Source organism: Neovison vison, chromosome 3 (genome assembly GCF_020171115.1).
Source record: "Neovison vison isolate M4711 chromosome 3, ASM_NN_V1, whole genome shotgun sequence".
Lineage (NCBI taxonomy): Eukaryota > Metazoa > Chordata > Mammalia > Carnivora > Mustelidae > Neogale > Neogale vison.
Window position 1 is genome coordinate 38,923,438 of NC_058093.1, and position 18,972 is coordinate 38,942,409.

An 18,972-nucleotide genomic window follows, 5' to 3' on the forward strand; every position below is an offset into this window, starting at 1 on the left:
TAAATATGATATAACCATCCCTTAGAATAATGTACTGCTTAAAATATTACTTATTTTACAAGAGAATAAAAACAATTATAAATGACAAAAAAACTTAGAAATGGACATTGTTAATGATTTGATAGGAGAGTACTATGATACAATTAGACAAGGAAACTAAGTTATTTTGTGATACATAACATTTTAACAGTTAGAACTAGAGTGTTATATACCAAACAAGTAAGCCTAATTAGTCAACAAGACTTTGTTCATGATTTAAGTATTGGGGAAGTTTGTTAAAAAGAAAAAAAAAAAAAAAACCTTAGAAGCTTTAAAGTACATGCCTAAATCAGGGATTGCCGTCCAGAGGCGGCAACTGGCAACCGAATGGGGACATGAGAGAAGAGAAATGAAACAGGAGAAGAAGCCCCAACATGAGTTCTGCACGGCTGTGCCTTTTTCCCGCTGCTGAGTTGTGGGTATGGGTAATATATCGCAGGGTACAGGTAATATAAAGAGCACAAAGGACTATCACCCTTAAGTATGTTTGTTGAGCTGGCTTCTAAGGTGGGAAAAGCAAAAGTCAGCAAGGGCTAACTTTTGGAGCTTTTAAAGGTAATTAAAGAATATTGCTCCTAATTCCCTATATTAGGGACTTTAGATTTACAGACATGGGAAAAAGTAGGACAGGAGTTAAAACTTTTGCCTGCTAAAGGAAAACCAATTCCAATTGCTATATGGTCTACTTGGACTCTTATTCGCTCTGTTCTGTAACTTTTACAGACCCCAGTGTCTCAGGTAAAAATTGAAAACAGGGTGGGCCCAAGTGGAACCTCAATCAGTATTTAAACTAAGTTAAGTTTGTTGGTTTCATTAAGATAGACATGCCTTTAAAGTTATCAGCATTAAATGTAAAACTTATTCTACTGAGATTTGCTGAAGGCCAAATAAATTCATATTATCTCTGTTGAAATTTGTTAACAAAAAGATGACTAAACTGATAGTTAATTGTTTGTCTCAATGTTTTCATGGGTAATTGTTCAGATAACTGTCAAAATCTTTGGTAAACCGAAACTTTAAAGTTTTGCTTAAATAATAAATGAAATAAAATTTGTTGAACATCTAGGTCTTTTCCAAATGGGATAAAGTGCTAAAACATTGATTACTGGACATAGGTTTACGCTTTTAACTTACTACAAAGAACTAAGGATATTTAAATCTATTGGTAAACATGTTTTGTGCTTAACTGATTCACAAATTTGCCATTCAAGAATTCTGGTGTAACAGTTCACAATTGGTTACTCCTTGGTCTTCACTGAAAATTAAAATTTCTAAAGGTGAAAAATTCTACCAACTGTAAGTCTGATGGAAATAAGGGACACAACTCTATGTAAAAAAGTAGGAGATATATAAAAAAATGAAAATACATTTTTGTTAAAGGTAAAAAAGGTAATTTTGTCCTAAATGAGGTGGTTATATTAAAAAAATGGCTTAGGATAAAATCTAAATGCAAAAAAAAGTTGTAAAAAGTTTGTAAAGAAAAATCTTTGGAAACAAATTTTAGGTGTGGTCAGGATAAACTAAAATTAAAATAAATAAATTTTAAAGACACTGGTATAAAATAAAAAGTCGGTTTTCACTCTGTTCAAAAGACAAAGTATTCTCAATTTTTGGTCTCTTCTTGATAATAAAATGCAAATAGTTGTTTTCTCTCTGCCTGCCTAAAAAAACCAGTTTCTGTGTCTTACCGTTATCAGGTCTTTAACACCCCTTGCCGCCTCCTGATGCAGGAGAAAAATGAGATATAAACAAGTCAGCTGCAAGAGAATGGGAGCAGGGGGCGAGAGTCTTTTCTACATTTCTATAAATTATATAATATGTAATATGTAAATGTATAAACTTTTAAAATATTATATTTATATAATACATAATTATGTAAAAAACATAAAGTTATAAAATTGTATTTTATACATATAAACATACATATATAGCTTATTTATTATACATGAATATGTAGTATTTCATATATAGCATTATAGTATAATATATAATTTTATACATATGTTATATGTTATATATAGTATATAAATATAGATACATATATATGTATATCTAGAACTCCCCAATATTCCTGGCCATCTGGAAGGCCACACAAAGGTCTAGGATACCCAGGGCTGGGCCCAGGCTCAGGAAAGACCTAAGATAACCCTCACCTGTCACCTCTGCCTAACCAGGAGGCTCTGTGTAAGCAGGAAGTGACAGCGAGGATGCAATTGTCAACTGCCTAGTTGTGCATTGAAGGCATGCATCAACACAGGCATTTCTAGCCCCTTGGCAAATACTGGGAGGCTTATCACTTCCAGCTCTTTAGGGAAATCTCCTTCCAGTCATTAATTCACCACTAAACTGAGCTGAAACTTCAGGAATCACACGGCAAAATACACAGACTTTACAGAATCTGTTCAGAAAAAAAGTACTAAATAAACAACAAAAACCAACAGGAATAATAACAAACAGCAATGACAAAAAACTTTGGGAAAATAATCTGATAATCTGATCTCCAGAGTTATCACATATTATTTAAGATATTTGGTTTTTAAGAAAAAATTACTTGACATGCGAAACAAGCAACAAAGTATGGCTCCGTACTCAGGAAACACAGAAACCGTACGTGAGGAAGACCAGACACTGGAATTACTAGACAAAAGATTTTAAATCAATTATTTTAAACGTGTTTAACAAAGCCACATGAGAAGTTAGAAAAGATTTCTCACCAAATAGCAAATATCAATAAATAAATAGAAATTATTTTAAAAGGACCAAATATAAATTCTGAGAATAAAAAGCAAAATACTTGAAGAAAAAAAAAAGAGAAAAGTAAAATATTTAAAATAAAAAAACAATGAAAAAAAGTGGATGGACTCTGAAAACACATTGCTTGTGTACTCATATATACATATCCATATATATGTACATATACAGCCAATTTTCACTATTCAGAGTAGATACATTCTATAAAGTCACCCAAACACAGAATTTGCTAACTTTGAACCATTGGTTCTAGAGGAAGTATAGGGTCATGTTCCTGTGAACCTCTGGCCACAACATACTAATCAATACATACCCTTTTTTGTGAGTATTTTTGTGAATGCTTCTATTTAAAGATATCTTATTTAATGTATACATTAATTCATAAATGTTGAACTCCTAGCCAACAGCACTAGAACGCATGCCTGAATAAAGCTTATCTAACACACAGATTTTCTCCATAGAGCACATCACAGCCTTTTTGTGCTTAGGAATATGACATAGCACATCAGCACTACTACTATTTTAAACACACAATCACCAACGAAAGCACTGAATAAATGTCCCATCAGTGACTTGAATGATCCACTGCTCTGCCCATGTCTATGAGTGACCATGAAAGTGCCATGAGTATCGATTTGGGGATTAAAAAGGTAACTTTTAGCAAGTGGGTGAGTTCACAGATATGGACTCCATGAATAATGAAGACTATACATGTTTTTTTTCATTCTTTTTTTTAAAATTAGTGTTTTTTAAAATTAGATAATGCATAGTTTCTCATAGGAAATGATTTATCGTTATTTGCTAGATAGTCTACTATTTGGATTTATATTTCCTCTTGGCCCCAAGTGGGAAGAAATGTGCATTCTCTATTTTTTGGACATGGAGTAGAATATGAATTAATCATATCCACCTTGTTAAATGTATTAATTGGGCCTCCTCGTTTTGTGCACTTGACCTCTCATAGACTGGGGTGGTAAAAATAAAGTTGCTACTAGGAGTGGTTGCTATCTATTTTTCATTGTATCTCCCATAATTACTACTGGCTTAAAACTTTTTGGTCTGAATTACATTTCTTTTGATATTCAGACCATGACTCCCTGGTTTCTTTTTGTTGATGTATGTTGAATATACTTTTGCCTATACATTTATTTTCAATATTTATAAAGTATCTTTTTCTGTAAGTCTTCTGTATAGGATTAAAAGTTGGAGTTTAGGGGCACTTGGCTGGCTCAGTCGTTTGGGTATCTGCCTTTGCCTCAGGTCACGATCCCAGGGTCCTGGGATGGAGCCTCACATCAGGTTCCTTGCTCAGCAAGGAGCCTGCTTCTTCCTCTGCCTGTTCCTCCCCCTGCTTGTGGTCTCTCTCTCTGACAAATAAATTAGAAGATCTAAAAAAAAAAAAAAAAAAAAAAGTTGGAGTTTACTCTGTAATTCAATCTCAAAATCTTTATTTTAATAAGTGGGTTATGTCCATTTACTTTTATAGATAAAACCAAAATGCATGGTCTTGTTTGTGTCATACTAATTTTTATTACATATTCTAGTGTGTCTTGGATATTGAAAATGTCAACACTCTGTATTCTGACTTCTGTGCATTTATGTGCATGTATGTACTTCTAATAGGAAGGTTTGCATTTCTGTTCCAGTGGTTTTATTTGGGTACATGACTACCTAGCTAGACTAAACCTCTCAGTCTTCCCTGGGCCTAGCCTTGTGACAAAGTTCTCGACAATGGCCTCAGAGCTGAAGAAATGTGAGCCACTTCTGGGTCTTTCCCTTTTAAAAGAAATGAATGGTTGAATTGTACTCATTTCTCATATTTTCACTGGTTAGGAGTAAGTGTGTACTTCTGATATTTAGAAATGTTTGTATTTTTGATCTAGTGATTACTCTTAGAATTACTTTTATATACTCCCTCTTTAGGTAGTACCCATTAATTTCTTACCCCCCCAAATTGATAAATTTAGCATGTGTCCTATTTCTTTGTCCACTCTTTCCTTTCCCACCCAAGTTTAGGTCATAATGTTATTTTTTTATTTTTGGTGTCGAATAGGTTTTTTTTTTAATTTTAATTTCAGGATAGTTAACATACACTGTTACTTTAGTTTCAGGTGTACAATATAGTGATTCAACAATTCCATACATTATTCAGTGCTCATTATGATACATGTACTCGTAATCCCCTTCACCTAATTACCCATCTCCCCCACACACCTCTTCTTTGGAAACTATCAGTTTGTTCTCTGTTTTTAAGAGTCAGTTTTTGATTTGTCTCTTTTTTTCTTTGCTCATTTGTTTTGTTTAAATTCCACAAATGAGTGGAATCATATGGCATTTGTCTTTGATTTTTTAAAAAATACTTTATTTATTTATTTGACGGATAGAGATCACAAGTAGGCAGAGAGGCAGGCAGAGAGAGGGAAGAAGCAGTCTCCCTGCTGAGCAGAGAGGCCGATGTGGGGCTCGATCCCAAGACCCTGAGGTCAGGACCTGAGCTAAAGCCAGAGGCTTAACCCACTGAGCCACCCAGGTACCCTTGTCTTTGATTTATTTCACTGAGCATTATCCTCTCTAGATCCATCATGATGTTACCTTTATATGTATCTTTCAGCTCTTAAGTGTGTTTGACATGCCTCCTTGATTTGTCCGAATAACATGCCATGAGTCCAACAGACAATGATCTTGCTCTACCACCCATATTTCCCCCTTCCTCACACATATTTTTATTATACCATTTCTATATTGTCAGCGCATGTATGTTTAATATCCCACTCTGTGACCTCATCCCCGCTTTTATTTTAATCCTTTTTGCCAAAATTTTTCCAGTTTATCTTGGTTTGCTGAGGTGGATCCTCAAGTGGTTTTCTCAATAATTATTCATAAAAACAAAAGTCCCAGAATTTTCCTGTTCAAAAGTATTTGGTTTTATTTTTTATATGTGAAAAATAATTTACTCGCTATTTCTAGAAGCATCTTGTAGATTTTTCTCTACTTTCTTGTGACATTAGGTGTTTGTTACTAAAGAAAATTCTATAGCAAGATCCCCCTCCCTTGAAAATGACTTAACATTTTTTTATCTAGGTTGCCCATTCCATTTTTTTCTTTATCTTTAAAGTCCAGTAAATTTGTTGGAATATATACCAGGGTTGACAGTTTGGAGTCAATTTTTTCTGCTGTAGGGCAGAAATATATGTGTACTTAAGTATAGTCAGTTTTTTGTTCTATTTCAGAAACTTTTTTTTTTAATTTATATCAAAGCGCTTCTATTATTTTGATTTTCTTCTTTAGGAAATATGCTGACTTGTTGACTATCTTCCATTGATTATTTTCTTTCTAATTTTTCTAAACTCCCTGGTTCATCTTTTATAAATCGCCCTTAAATAATCTCTTTTATCCCTTCTAAATTTGTCATCATTTTTCCAATTTTTTTTTCTATTTCATACTTAAGTTCTGGCTGTTAGAAACATGGGTTATAGCTTCAGCTTTTCAAGGCAAACCCCTAAATTCCTGGACATACACTTGTGATTTCTGAAATCTACTTTTCCTTGACCCTTGTGACACTCCCCCTCTTCTCTGTCAGCTCCTATCTGATTTCAGCTACCTTTTGTGTTTTCTTTATTGTGAATGAGAAAACCTCACGTAAGTAGGTAAAAATATACTGTAAATGACTGGCATAAATGTGGTTATTTTTGTTGCTATTTTTGTTTTCAGTGTGGTGATGTGTTGGTAGCCAGAGATTTAGCACTACAAAGGTAGACTAAAGACTTTAAAATATTTGAAGCTTACTGACCTGTTAAGCTTATTTTCTTTTATGTTTAAGGAAGAAAGAGAAGACATATACCTAAAAAAAGCAATCTCCAAAAAGGTAAAAGTCTGAGAATTCATGTCTGTGTACTTACTGCAACCCTGGTCTTCCTGCTAGACCCATCTTTCCTGTACCCCAGAAATCTTCAATGGATTTCATAAATAATGACTGTTTAGAGTACAGGCTAAGTTGTTGTAACAGTGAGAGCCCGAAATACAGTGGCTTAAACCATATCATTTATTTCTCTTTCATCAAACAACCCAGAAATGGAAGGAAGAGACTGCCTTCCTCAACACATGGTTTCTGTCTCTGGGTCCAGAAGAGCCAGTGTGGTTGCCATTGTCTCCCAGCCAGGGGGAGAAAAATGGGCAGGGAAATCACCTATTGATTTCTTTTAATGGAAAGATCCAAGGTCTTTTGCTCACATCCTGTTGCCCAAAATTTGGTATTATGACCAGAGCTAGCTGCCATTGAGGCCAGGAACTATAAACTGTAGTGAGGCAGTCATGGGTTTAGCTGTAACTCTATTCCTATGGAAGAGAGTGATTGTGGGGGACAAATAGCAATCTGCCTACTTGCCTTACATGTTTTTATCCAGAGTCACTGACTTCTTCATATTTGGAGGAAAACTCTGACTCATATTGGCTCAAACCTGGCCTCTTGTCACCTAAGACCCGTGGCAAGAATAGGAGCTGGAACCTGGATCAAGCACAGAGCTACATGGCCAGAGACAAGCTAACCCTGAATGGGAAATGAGGGACCAGGAGAAAATGTTAGAAAGGTTTGTTGTAACTAATGAACACAGCCCTCAACAGAACAAGGTGAAACAGAGGGAACTTGAATTAATTAAGCAGAAGCTAGAGTCCTGGTGTCACCTCAGAACTAAGCCTGGGACACAGTTATTTAAACTAAACTCAGGCAGAGCATACTGTCCGTGCAGTAGACAATGAACACATATATTTCTAGCATCTCTATCATTTTATCTTCATATTTGCCTGTATTGTCTTAGTTATTTCTTAGCTTGACTTACCCGGGTCCAAGATTTTGTTCCTCTGAGTTTTTGTGAAACCTGTCTTACCTGTTTTGTTAAAATGTTAAAATTGGTAGTTTAAGCACAAATTGATTTTGTTCCTTCTAACTCCTTTTCAAAACTGTTCTCTGAAATAGTTCTCTTTCTGCCCCAAGATGAAGTCTTAGGTAAGCCCTGGAGCTGTGTTAATCCCTTTTTTTTTTTAAAGATTTTATTTATTTATTTGACAGAGAGAGATCACAAGTAGGCAGAGAGGCAGGCAGAGAGAGAGAGGAGGAAGCAGGCTCCCCGCTGAGCAGAGAGCCCAATGCGGGACTCAATCCCAGGACCCCGAGATCACGACCCGAGCCGAAGGCAGCGGCCCAACCCACTGAGCCACCCAGGTGCCCCTGTGTTATTCCCTTTTGACAGCAGTGATACTCTCATTCAGTATTAAGAAGCCTGAGCTGATAGGCAGTAAGGAAGTTGGGTGAGACCAGCCTCTTCTCTTATCCACACTCTTGTCTAACCCTCCTCAGTATCAGTGCTTTTAGCTAGTTCAAGTTGTGGAAGAGGGAGAGAAGGGCATAAGGAGCAGGAATAGCCCTCTTGTGGGCTATGTCCTTCATGTCTCCAACATATGGAGAATGCATGAGCCATGTTTATGGGCTCTTTAAAGAACCCCTCTTTAGAAAGACTCTCTCCACTGAAGTTCCTCTAACTCAGGAGTTCCAGCTGATTGCCTACCACTTCCCCCTTAGGGGAGGGCCACATACCTGCCAGAGCCATGTTGTCCATTCAAATCATCTTTCTTTACAGAATATCTTTCAAGAAAAGCTAACTGAGCTCCTCCCTTCCCCAGAGAAGCCCATGAGAATCGTGCTTTCTCATGATCCCAGTGGGTGTATAGCTCGTTCCCCAAACTGTCACCATCTCTAGACATGACTGTATTTGCTATGCTGTAATTTTTGTGCCTGTGACTTATCCATTCCATAAATGGAAGCCTCTATCTCCCACTCTCCTTCACCCATTTTGCTCATTTCCCACCTCCTCTTCTCTGGCATCAGTTTGTTCTCTGTATTTACTGACCTGTTTCTGCTTTTTGTTTGTTTGTTTATTCATCTGTGCTGTATCTTATATTTCACATATAAGTGGAATTAAATAGTGTTTGTCTTTCTCTATCTGACCTATTTCATGTAGCATAACACCTTCTAAGTCCATCGAGGTTGTCACAAATGGCAAGAACTTATCCTTTTTATGGTTAAGTAATATTCCATCATGCGTGAGCACGCATGCGTGCACACACACACACACACACATACACATGCACACACACACACACACCCCACATCTTCTTTATCCATTCATCTATCAATGAACACTTCAATTGCTTCCATATTTTGGCTATTGCAAATAATACTGCAATAAACATAGGAACATAAATCTTTTTGAATTAGTATTTTGTTTTCTTTGGGTGAATACCCAGGAGTAGATTTATTGGATTGTATGCTATTTCTATTTTTAACTTTTTGAGGAAGCTCCATATTATTTTCCACAGTGGCTGCACTGCTTACATTCCCACCAACAGTGCGCAAGGGTTGCTTTTTTCTCCACACCCTCACCAACACTTTTTATTTCTTGTCCTTTTGGTTTGGATTTGAATTTCCCTGATGATTAATGATGTTGAACATCTTTCCATGTGTCTCTTGGCCATTTGTAGGTTTTCTTTAGAAAAAATGTTCACGGGACGCCTGGGTGGCTCAGTTGGTTAGGCAGCTGCCTTTGGCTCAGGTCATGATCCCAGCATCCTGGGATCGAGTCCCACATCGGGCTCCTTGCTCGGCAGGGAGCCTGCTTCTCCCTCTGTCTCTGCCTGCCATTCTGTCTGCCTGTGCTCACTCTCTCTCCGTCTCTCTCTCTCTGACAAAAAAAAGAAAAGAAAAAATGTTCACATCCTCTACCCATTTTCAACCAATTTTTTAAACATTGAGTTGTATAAGTTCTTTAATATTTCGGGTGTTTACCCCTTATTGGATATATCATTTGTGAATATCTTCTCTCATTCAGTAGGTTGCCTTTTCATTTTGTTGATGTTTCTCCTTCTCTGTGCAAAAGTTTCTATTTTGGTGTAGATTCAATAGCTTATTTTGCTTTTATATCTTTTGCCTGAGGAGCCAGGTCCCGAAAAAATGTTCCTGAGGCTGGTGGCAAAGATATTAGTGCCTGTCTTTTCTTCTAGGAATTTTATGCTTTCAGGTCTCACATTTAGGTCTTTAATCCATTTTGAGTTTACTTTTGAATATACTGTAAGAAAGTGGTCCAGTTTCATTCCTTTGCACGTAGCTGTCCAGTTTTCCCAGCATCATTTCTTGAAGACTTTTACTCATTGTATATTCTTTCCTCCTTTGTCGTAAGTTAATTTCGCATAAGTGTGAGTTTATTTCTGGCCTCTCTATTCTGTTCCATTGATCTGTGTTGTCTGTTTCTTTGCCAATATCACACTGTTTGCAATTATTATAGCTTTGTAATAGATTTTGAAACCTGGGAATGTGATGTCTCCAACTCTGTTGTTGTTTCACAAGATTGCTTTGGCTATTTGGGGGTCTTTTGTGGTTCCATATAAATTCTAGTATTATTTGTTCCAGTTCTATGAAAAGTGTTGTTGGTATTTTCATAGAGATTGATTTTTATCCTTCATTCTGTTGATGTGGTATATCACACTGATTGATTGGCAAATGCTGAATCATCCTTGCATTTCTAAAATAAATTCCACTTGGTCATGGTGAGTGATCCTTTTAGTGTATTGTTGAATGCAGTTTGCTAGTATTTTGTTAAGGATTTTTGCATCTTTGTTCATCAAGGATACTGGCCTGTAGTTGACTTTCTTTCCTTTTGTTTTTTTTTTTCTTCTTCTTCTTCTTTTCTTTCTTCTCCTCCTTCTCTTCCTTCCCCTCCTCCTCTTCCTCCTCTTCCTCCTCCTTCATCTTTGTCTTCATCTTTGTCTGGTTTTGGTATTAGGGTAATGCTGGTTTTATACAATGGCTCTGGAAGCTTTCCTTCCTCTTCTATTTTTTTTTTAATAGTTTGAGGAGAACAGGCATTAACTCTTCTCCAAATGTTTGGTAGAATTCCCCTGCGACTCCATCTAGTCCTGGATTTTTTTGGTTGTTGGGAATTTTTTGATTGTCAATTTAATTCCATTACTAATAATTGGTCTGTTTGGATTTTCTATTTCTTCCTAATTCAATTTTGGATGATTGTATGTTTCTAGGAATTTATCCATTTCTTGTAGGTTGTCCAATGTGTTAGCATATATTTTTTCATAGCAGTCTCTATAATACTTTGCACTTCTGTGGTGTTGGTTCTTATTTTCCCTCTTTCATTCCCGATTTTGTTTCCTCTCTCCTTTTTTCTTGATGAGTCTGGCTAAAGATTTATTAATTTTGTTTATCTTTTCAAAGAACTAGCTCTTTGCTTCATTGGTATTTTCTTTTCTTTTGGTTTCTATTTTATTTAATTTTGGTCTGGTCTTTATATTTCTTTCCTTCTACTAAACTTGGGCTTTATTTATGCTTTTTCTAGTTCCATTAAGTGTAAGGTTAGATCATGTATTTGAGATATTTCTTGTTTCCTGAGGTATTCTTGTATCACTATATATTTCCCTCTTAAAATTGTTTTTGCTGTGTCCCAAGGATTCTGGACTGTTGTGTTTTCATTTTCATTTGTTTCTATATGTTTTCTTTTTATTTCTCCTTTGAGTTCCTCATTGACTCATTGGTTGTTTAGTAACATGTCAGCAGCATCATTTTTATATTTTTGTTTTCTCAGTGAGAAGGAGAGGCAGACATAGAATCCAAACTCTGAGTAACAGAGCCTTATGGAACAGAGGCAAACAAAAAGGTAAAAAGAAAAAAAATTAATTTAAAAAAAGCATACATTTTCCATTTTCAGTAGCTAAACATCTAAATTCTCGTGCTTTATTCTATGCTTTTAGTAACAAATCTATTTCCCTATTGCTTTATGTAGCTGTACTGTTGAGAAATATATCAGATTTAGTCAATTTCCGAAAGGTGACACGGAGAGAAAGATGATAATACCACAAAAAAATAATTCTGTGATGAATCTGCAACCAGAACCTAGGACACTTGGTGACAATGCAGTGCTCCCTCCACTGAATGGATAACTTTCAGGACTGGACATAGTTTTAGACATGAAACACAGTGTAATTCATAGGTGATGTACCTGTCCTTCCTCATGTCCCATGACCTCGAGGTAATCGTGTGGACTGGAGAGTGTCAGTTTACCTCTTCTGCCTCAGTTTACTCATCTATAAAGTAAGATAAATAATAATAGCTTGACTGTCCTCCAAGGCCCGTCTCAACCTCATATAGAGCTTCGTATCCTACGGTTTTGATGAAAGGAGAATCTAGCTCACACGCTAGTCCCAAGAGGATTTAAACAGAGAGAAACTGATAGCAAGAGAATGTATGTTTGCCAATAATGGCTACTGCTCAACAGACTCAGATTATGACCAGGGCTAGCTGGGGTATAAGTTTGGCTACCTCTTTGAAAAAGGAGAGGACAGAGAAAGCAAGGAGAAAGCAGAGAGGGCACCGGTATCTTCTCATGGGACAGTGGGCCTTAACCCTTGCAGGCAAAGAGAGGGGTGGCAGTAAGGAGGGAGGAAGGTGGGAGAGTGAACCAGGACTGGTTAGTTTTCCTGGGTATACCTATCACTTCAGCACCATGAGTGACAGGAGAGGGGTGTTCCACAGAAAGCCACACTTACATGGATGACTTTTTACACCTGGCAATTATACTAACTACCTTACTTGGCACAGTCATGTTCTTTGGAACTCATCAGTGCAGAGCACTTTTTTTTAAAAACTTCATCTATTTATTTGTAGTCTACATGTTCCTATTTTACATGTCTTAAGTCTTTAGTCCTAATAGCCATGCTGGTGATTCTTTTATGCAGGTTTGGGAAACCCTTCTCTCAGTATACCTTCATAATATCTTGATAAACTTCCTAAGGTAATACCTTGTAGGGTAGAACATGCTTGACCTTGGGATGTGATTCCTCTCAGAATAGGACTCATCAATAAACATCTCATGGGTCCATTTTTATCTTGAGATTTTAAAAACCCTTTGGCTAATTGTTATAGCAAAGGACTCACAAATGAAGGCTTTTTGTGATTGGTTGAAGAAAAAAAAAACCTTTCCAGCCTCATCTGATCATAATCTATTTAAAGGAAAGATGAGTTATAGTTGAGCATCTGGAGATTTTTCTCCTGAGATCTGAACTATCCAAATTAGTACCCCAGGATGCCAGCCATGGGTACAGACCTTTAGATTGAAAAAGCATCAAGTGTGTGTCTCTGACCCCAACCTTCAAGAACATCTGAATAATGACAGACCCAAACATGCACATGGACACGACTTACTCTTTCTTTGGATGCAATCAAAACATAAATCAGACACTATATTCTTCTGGGACGTATTTAAAGTCAACCCTTTGGGCTGTCTCTAACCTTGTGCCTTTTAGAACTTGGACATCAATTTCTATAAGTTCCCCTTCATTGAGTTAGTTTTGATCTCCTTGCTCATTTTTACCCCCACTTTCAGCACAAATATCTTCTTTCAGGTTTAGGGTTTGGGGAAGCTATCTGGCCTGTAGATTCCCCCATGAAATCTCCCTTGAAACCTTGTATTACTGCCTTTTATCTCTGTCTCTTTACTAAAGGAAATCTTCAGCATCTTCATTTAATCTGTATTTCTTTTCTGTAAGCATTGATTTTCTCATCTGTAAAGTGGGGATATTATTAGTTCCTGTGATAATTTGTTCTAAGGATGAAGTAAGTTAATAGAGGCAAGGTCTAAGGATAGTTCTTGACAGAAAAGAAGCAACTAGTAGATGTCTAATTTCACTATTTTTCTCACCAAGTTGCTTCAGAAATCTACAAAATACTGTTTCAAATTTATTTGGAGATAATAGTAAAAGAAATATAGGATGAATCTCAGTTAAGTATCATCTTTGTAACTAAGTCTAGGCCAGGGTTCAGCAAACTATGTCCCACAGGACAAATCCAGCCAATTGGCTGTTTGTAAGTAAAGTTTTATTGGAATACAGCCACATCTTTCATTTCCATATTATCTACAGATGCTTTCATAATACAACAGCAGATTTGAATAGTCACAACAGCAATTAGGTACCTTAAGTATTTACTATCTCTTAGTTTACAGGAAAAAGCTCCTGACTCCTGATTCATTGACACATTTGCTACATTTCTTCAAGTACTAGACAGGCTTCTGAAAAGTTACATTTGAATGGTATTTTTGTAAAACACTACCATTTGCAATGTAATGTTATAAACAAGAGACATTTGTGGTTTTTTTTTTTTTTACTTTCTCAGGGAGAAAACCAGTCATCACCAGGTCTTTGAGAAGAGGCAGAAAAAGAGGTAAAAGGACGTATATAATATACTTTTAATAATTAAGTATCTAAATTCTTATTTTATACTCTGTGTTTTGAGTGATCAATCATTTTACTTAATTGCCTTTTTGAATAAGTAACAAATGTTAGGATAGTCATTGGCCTTGGTTAACTTCAACAACAAGACAAGATGATATAATACCCATTCCATTGATTAGCCAGTTGATCTGAGAGGCCTTCTTGGACCTGTAGAAAGCTTCTATTACTACATTGATAACTTTTGAGGAAGGAAATATAAAGAAAAAATATAAAAGATATGACTTTCATGATATTCAACTGACCCTTCTCTTGCCCACATAGAGAGCCACAGGTTGCCCATCAAGGGGGACCGTAGGTGGTAATACAAGACTTGTGTCCTAATTTCCAAACTTCTTTTGGTTGTGTGACTTTGGATTATCATTTGTGGGTTTTTGTTTTTGTTGTTTTTGTTTTTTGGCCTCAATTTCCTTCTCTGTAAATGGGTGGGTGACAGGTGAATTAGACTGAGTGACCTTCTTAGGCCCACTCCAGCTCTAACAGAACTAACTCTGAAAGGACCATGGCCACCCATACTTCCCATTCCATAGAGAAGCCCCAGTTTGTGTTTTTAATGAATCCCCCTCAGTTTTGGTCAGAAAGGCAGGAGCACCTGCCTCTGAAGGTGTTCCTTCATTTTAAGACTTGCAATGCCTACTTCAGCAGAATCAGATCCCAGTGCCCCCACCCAAAGTATGTGCAGAGGTCCCCTCCCTGAGTAATTTGCACTTCTAGCACACTCTACTCTGAGTTTCCTTTTTAGCCACAGAGAAAGCTCACATGAAGGAGAAGTGAAACAAGCAGAGAGCAAGGAGAGAAGAGAGACACTGCCCCAGATAGGTGCCCCATTGCAATCTTGCTTTCTGTCCCTGAGCTGATTCCTCAAGACAAAACTAAAAGTGGAGAGTTTTATCTCCAGCTACACAACTTCAAAGCAACAATACAAAAGGAGGAAAATCATGGCACAATGGGGAGTTGTGGTCAACAAATTTGGAGATTCAGACACCTCCGCCCAAAGCTTTTAATGTAGGGTTTCGGAGAATGACATTATCTTTGTGCTCCTAATCTGCCATAAAAGAAAGACCTAGAAGGGTAATGAGTTCAGGGGGAAATCCCTCCCATACATTTTAAATTATAAAAAAAAGATCTCAAGATGGGTGTGATCAAAACAGTGCACAGTTCTTCAGAAAGATGGAATGAAAAAAATAATGCTTCTTTACAGGTCCAAGAATTCCCAGAGATACACGTATAAATTTTTACCTTCTGGAACTTCCTGTGACCTGTGGAGAGGCAAAGGGGACTTTATATAAGGAGAAAATGATACAAGGTGGGTTTCATGATCTTCTGTGCTTTTTAACTGGAAAATACCCATGTGAATAATATATTATTCAGGGGGTAGATGCCTGTGTTGGGGGTCTCCCAAGACCATCCCTAGGTTTGGTGATTCACTAGGAGGACTCATAGGACTCAGCATATAGTGAACTTATGATGATATTTTATTAGACTGGAAGGGTACAAAGCAAAATCAAGGAAGGAAAAAACACACAGGACGAAGTCCAAAGGAAACCAGGTGCCAGTGTCCAAGAGTCTCTCCCAATAGAGTCACACAGGACACACTTAATTCTCTAGCAATGAATTGTAGTAACATGTGAAATGCCATCTACCAGAGAAGCTGCCCCCAGCCTTGGAGTCCAGATTTTTATCAGGGGTTAGTCACATAGGTGTCCTCTGCCTAGCACATGCCAAAATTCCAGACTCCCAGAAGGAAAGCAGGTTTTCGGCATAAACCATTTATATTGTTCATATAAATGGTTTAAGACAGTGAGACACTCTTTTAAGGTCTGGGAATGGTGATACCTACCCCCCCAATTGCAAGTTCCCCAATGCCAGCCAAGATCCAACCTTGCAAGCAGAACTTTCTAAAGATGGCAGCCTCCAGTCTAACCCATTAGCTCTTTTCTGTACAGCATCCCAGATTGGCTGGAGGAAAGATGGCATTTCCACACTTACAGTTAATAAATATAACAGGACATCTCTCCTTTCCCCAAGGAGATTATCCCCAGGATGCCCATCTAGCACCCAATTCAAGACCAAATACTTCAATATCAGGGTGGAATATGTACACATTTGAAAAATCTGGTGACAGTGTTCACAGCCCCATTCCCCTTAACATATGTACAGTCTTGTGCCAATGGGGAGGAGCACAGAATTTAGAATTAGAGGACCCAGATTCAAGTTTCAGATACCACAAGTGTCGTTCTATCTGGGCCAAATTACTAGTCTCTCTTATCCTGAACTTCCTCCCATACAAAATGGGAATAATAATAAAACTTGCCTCGCCATGTTATTATGAGGGGGGAGAATGAGAAGAAAGATATAAAATACTTCGCAAATCATAACTGTTAAAGTACAGTACAAATGTTCATCTGCCATAATTGATTCCCCTCCTCCCCAAATATAGTTCTTAGGCACCAAGAAGTATCAGTGTTTGCCCTATGACCATATTGCAGATGTTTAATTTAACTTTTCCCACTTGACATTTCCATAATCACTTTTCCCATAAAGTAGCTATGAGTCCAAAATATGAGAAATAATTTTTTTGAAAGGAAGAGAGAGAAAGGGAGAGAGAGGAGGAGGGAGAGAGGGAGAGAGAGAATCCCAAGCAGACTCCATGCCCAGTGTGGATCCCAATGCAGGACTTAATCTCATGACCCTGAGATCCTGACTTGAGCCAAAATCAGGAGTCAGATGCTCAACCTACTGAGCCATGCAGGTGCCCCCAAAATATGAGAAATAACTAATTTCCATTAGCTGGATGGTCAATATTGTGCAAGAGGAAGAAGATGTGTGACAACAGCTGCCACATGGTCACCCATGGGACATCGTCTGTCCCCTCTGAAACTCAGCCTGGCTCTCAGAGAAGGGGAGGAAAAGAGTCCTCCTCATTCATCTTCAGAGCCATTCAGATTTTCCTCTTTTGAATATACTGAGATACTTTTTAAAAATAAATGTTGGTGCTAATTATTGTCCTTTGTGCACAAACGTCAAAGACATAGGTACACAGGACCAGGAGCTTTCTTCCACCCTTGCCTTCCAGGCTGCCTGTGGGCAACTGAAAGTCATGTTGCCCACATGCCCAGGTCCACGATGGAGACTACATCCTGGAGGTTCTGCAGTCAGGGGCAGGGGTTACTCCTGGAAACTCCTTGTTTTGGTCTCACAGGAACCTCAGAGAAGTGTATACAGGGTGTGGATGGAAGGTGGTTCACCCTCAGGGAATTTGAAGTTGAAGGAAACCACTCACGATCCAAGAACTGGAAGACAAGTGTGAGATGTGGCGGATTCACCCTGAAAGACCTTATTAAGGTATCCCAATGACAAGTGGCTTATGTCCAGGCTTTAGTGTTATCGTTCACCAGCTCCATCGTTCACCAGCATTATCAGAATTTCTCAGTGTTCAGAAAACTGTCGCGATGCCCACAGGGCATGTGTTACCTACTAACATTGTACTCAGAAGCATCTTGGCTGCTTTATATTATAGCTTAATCCTCTAAATGCATGAGCTCTTATCCTTTTGAAGGTGGAACAGTAAATTGTGGCCCTGATGGGGCCATAAATAATCACCATTGTGTAATGGGGTCACAGGAAAGTAATTTAAATTGGGGGGTTCCTTAGACTTTGGAGGCTGGAGGAAGGAGTCTGGACCCTTCCTTTAATCATGGAGGAATCACGGGGAGTTTTGGGACTGACTAACACAGGTGAAACACTGCTTTAGAAGTATTAGTCTGATCAGAGAATGCAGGATGGGTTGGAGTGTGGAGTGTGGCAGCCATGAAGACCTCACCTGACCTTTACCACCTCTGGGCCTGAGCCACCCTTTCTCAGCCTTCAAGGCCCAACTCAAACAGCATTCTCACTACACTGGTTTCCTGAGGCTGCTCCCTTTACAACCTGGGTGGCTTAAAACTATACAAATCCATTATCTTAACAGGTCAGGAGGCTGGAAGTGTGAAATCAGTTTCACTGGGCTCAAGTCAAAGTGTTGTCAGGACTGGTTCTTTCTGGAGCCTTCCAGGGAGAATTTGTTCCTTGCCTTTTTCAGCTTCTGGAAGTTGTCTGTGTTCCTTGGCTTGAGGCCCTTCCTGGCATCACTGCAACATCGTGTTCTATCCTTACATCTCCTACTCCTCACTCTAACCCTCCTGTCTCCCTGGCAACAGGATGCTGGTCATTACATTGGCCCTGCACAGATAACCAGGATGATGTCCCCATTGCAGGATCCTTAATTTAATTACATCCATAAAGTCCTTTTTACCACTGAAGTTAACATATTCAGAGGTCTGGGGTTTAGGGTCTGACCAACTTTGGGGGCCATTATTCAGCCTACAGTACTCACCCATCTCTGGATCCCAAAACATTCTGTCAGAGCATGGTTTACTCTTCATCATCTGCACCCATTCTGTAAGGCTCATCCTACTTGTCTCCCCAAAGGCCTAGACATCTTTGTGTGCCCAGGGTCACTGATGGGGCCTACCCACTGTCTGCCCCTCTCCAGGTATGTGGCCGTGGAGTAGTTGTAACATGTGAGGTACAGACACATAAGCTAGACAGGTCCTGGAGGATGGAAAGGAGGCAGTGGGTGCAGAAGACATGGTGAGGAAAAGCCTGGTGAGGCTATGAGGAAAACAAGAGAGGATGCAATTTTTAAAGCTTATCTTAAAATCAAGTCTGGGTAAGAAAGAACAGTGTGTTACAGGTTTGGAGAGGGACATTATTTTCCATGAAGACACCTTGAATTTGGGTTGACAGTGGGACCTATCTGGAGGGCAGGTGGAATGCCAAGCTCTCAGAGTAGAAACA

At 38.2% G+C, this 18,972-nt stretch overlaps 1 protein-coding gene across 17 annotated transcripts in view; it reads left to right on the forward strand.

Annotated features, from left to right (window-relative positions):
• SP100 (SP100 nuclear antigen) overlaps window positions 1–18,972 on the forward strand; it is a 101,649-nt gene that overhangs the window by 69,519 nt on the left and 13,158 nt on the right. For 10 of the 17 annotated variants that reach the window (XM_044241799.1, XM_044241800.1, XM_044241803.1 and 7 more), the window contains 5 exons: window positions 6,611–6,655; window positions 11,433–11,504; window positions 14,018–14,065; window positions 15,335–15,439; window positions 17,336–17,478. In XM_044241799.1, coding sequence (XP_044097734.1) covers window positions 6,611–6,655; window positions 11,433–11,504; window positions 14,018–14,065; window positions 15,335–15,439; window positions 17,336–17,478 — 413 coding nt within the window. The remainder of the gene's footprint in view (window positions 1–6,610; window positions 6,656–11,432; window positions 11,505–14,017; window positions 14,066–15,334; window positions 15,440–17,335; window positions 17,479–18,972) is intronic. The other 7 variants (XM_044241807.1, XM_044241815.1, XM_044241813.1 and 4 more) reach the window with 2 other exon arrangements.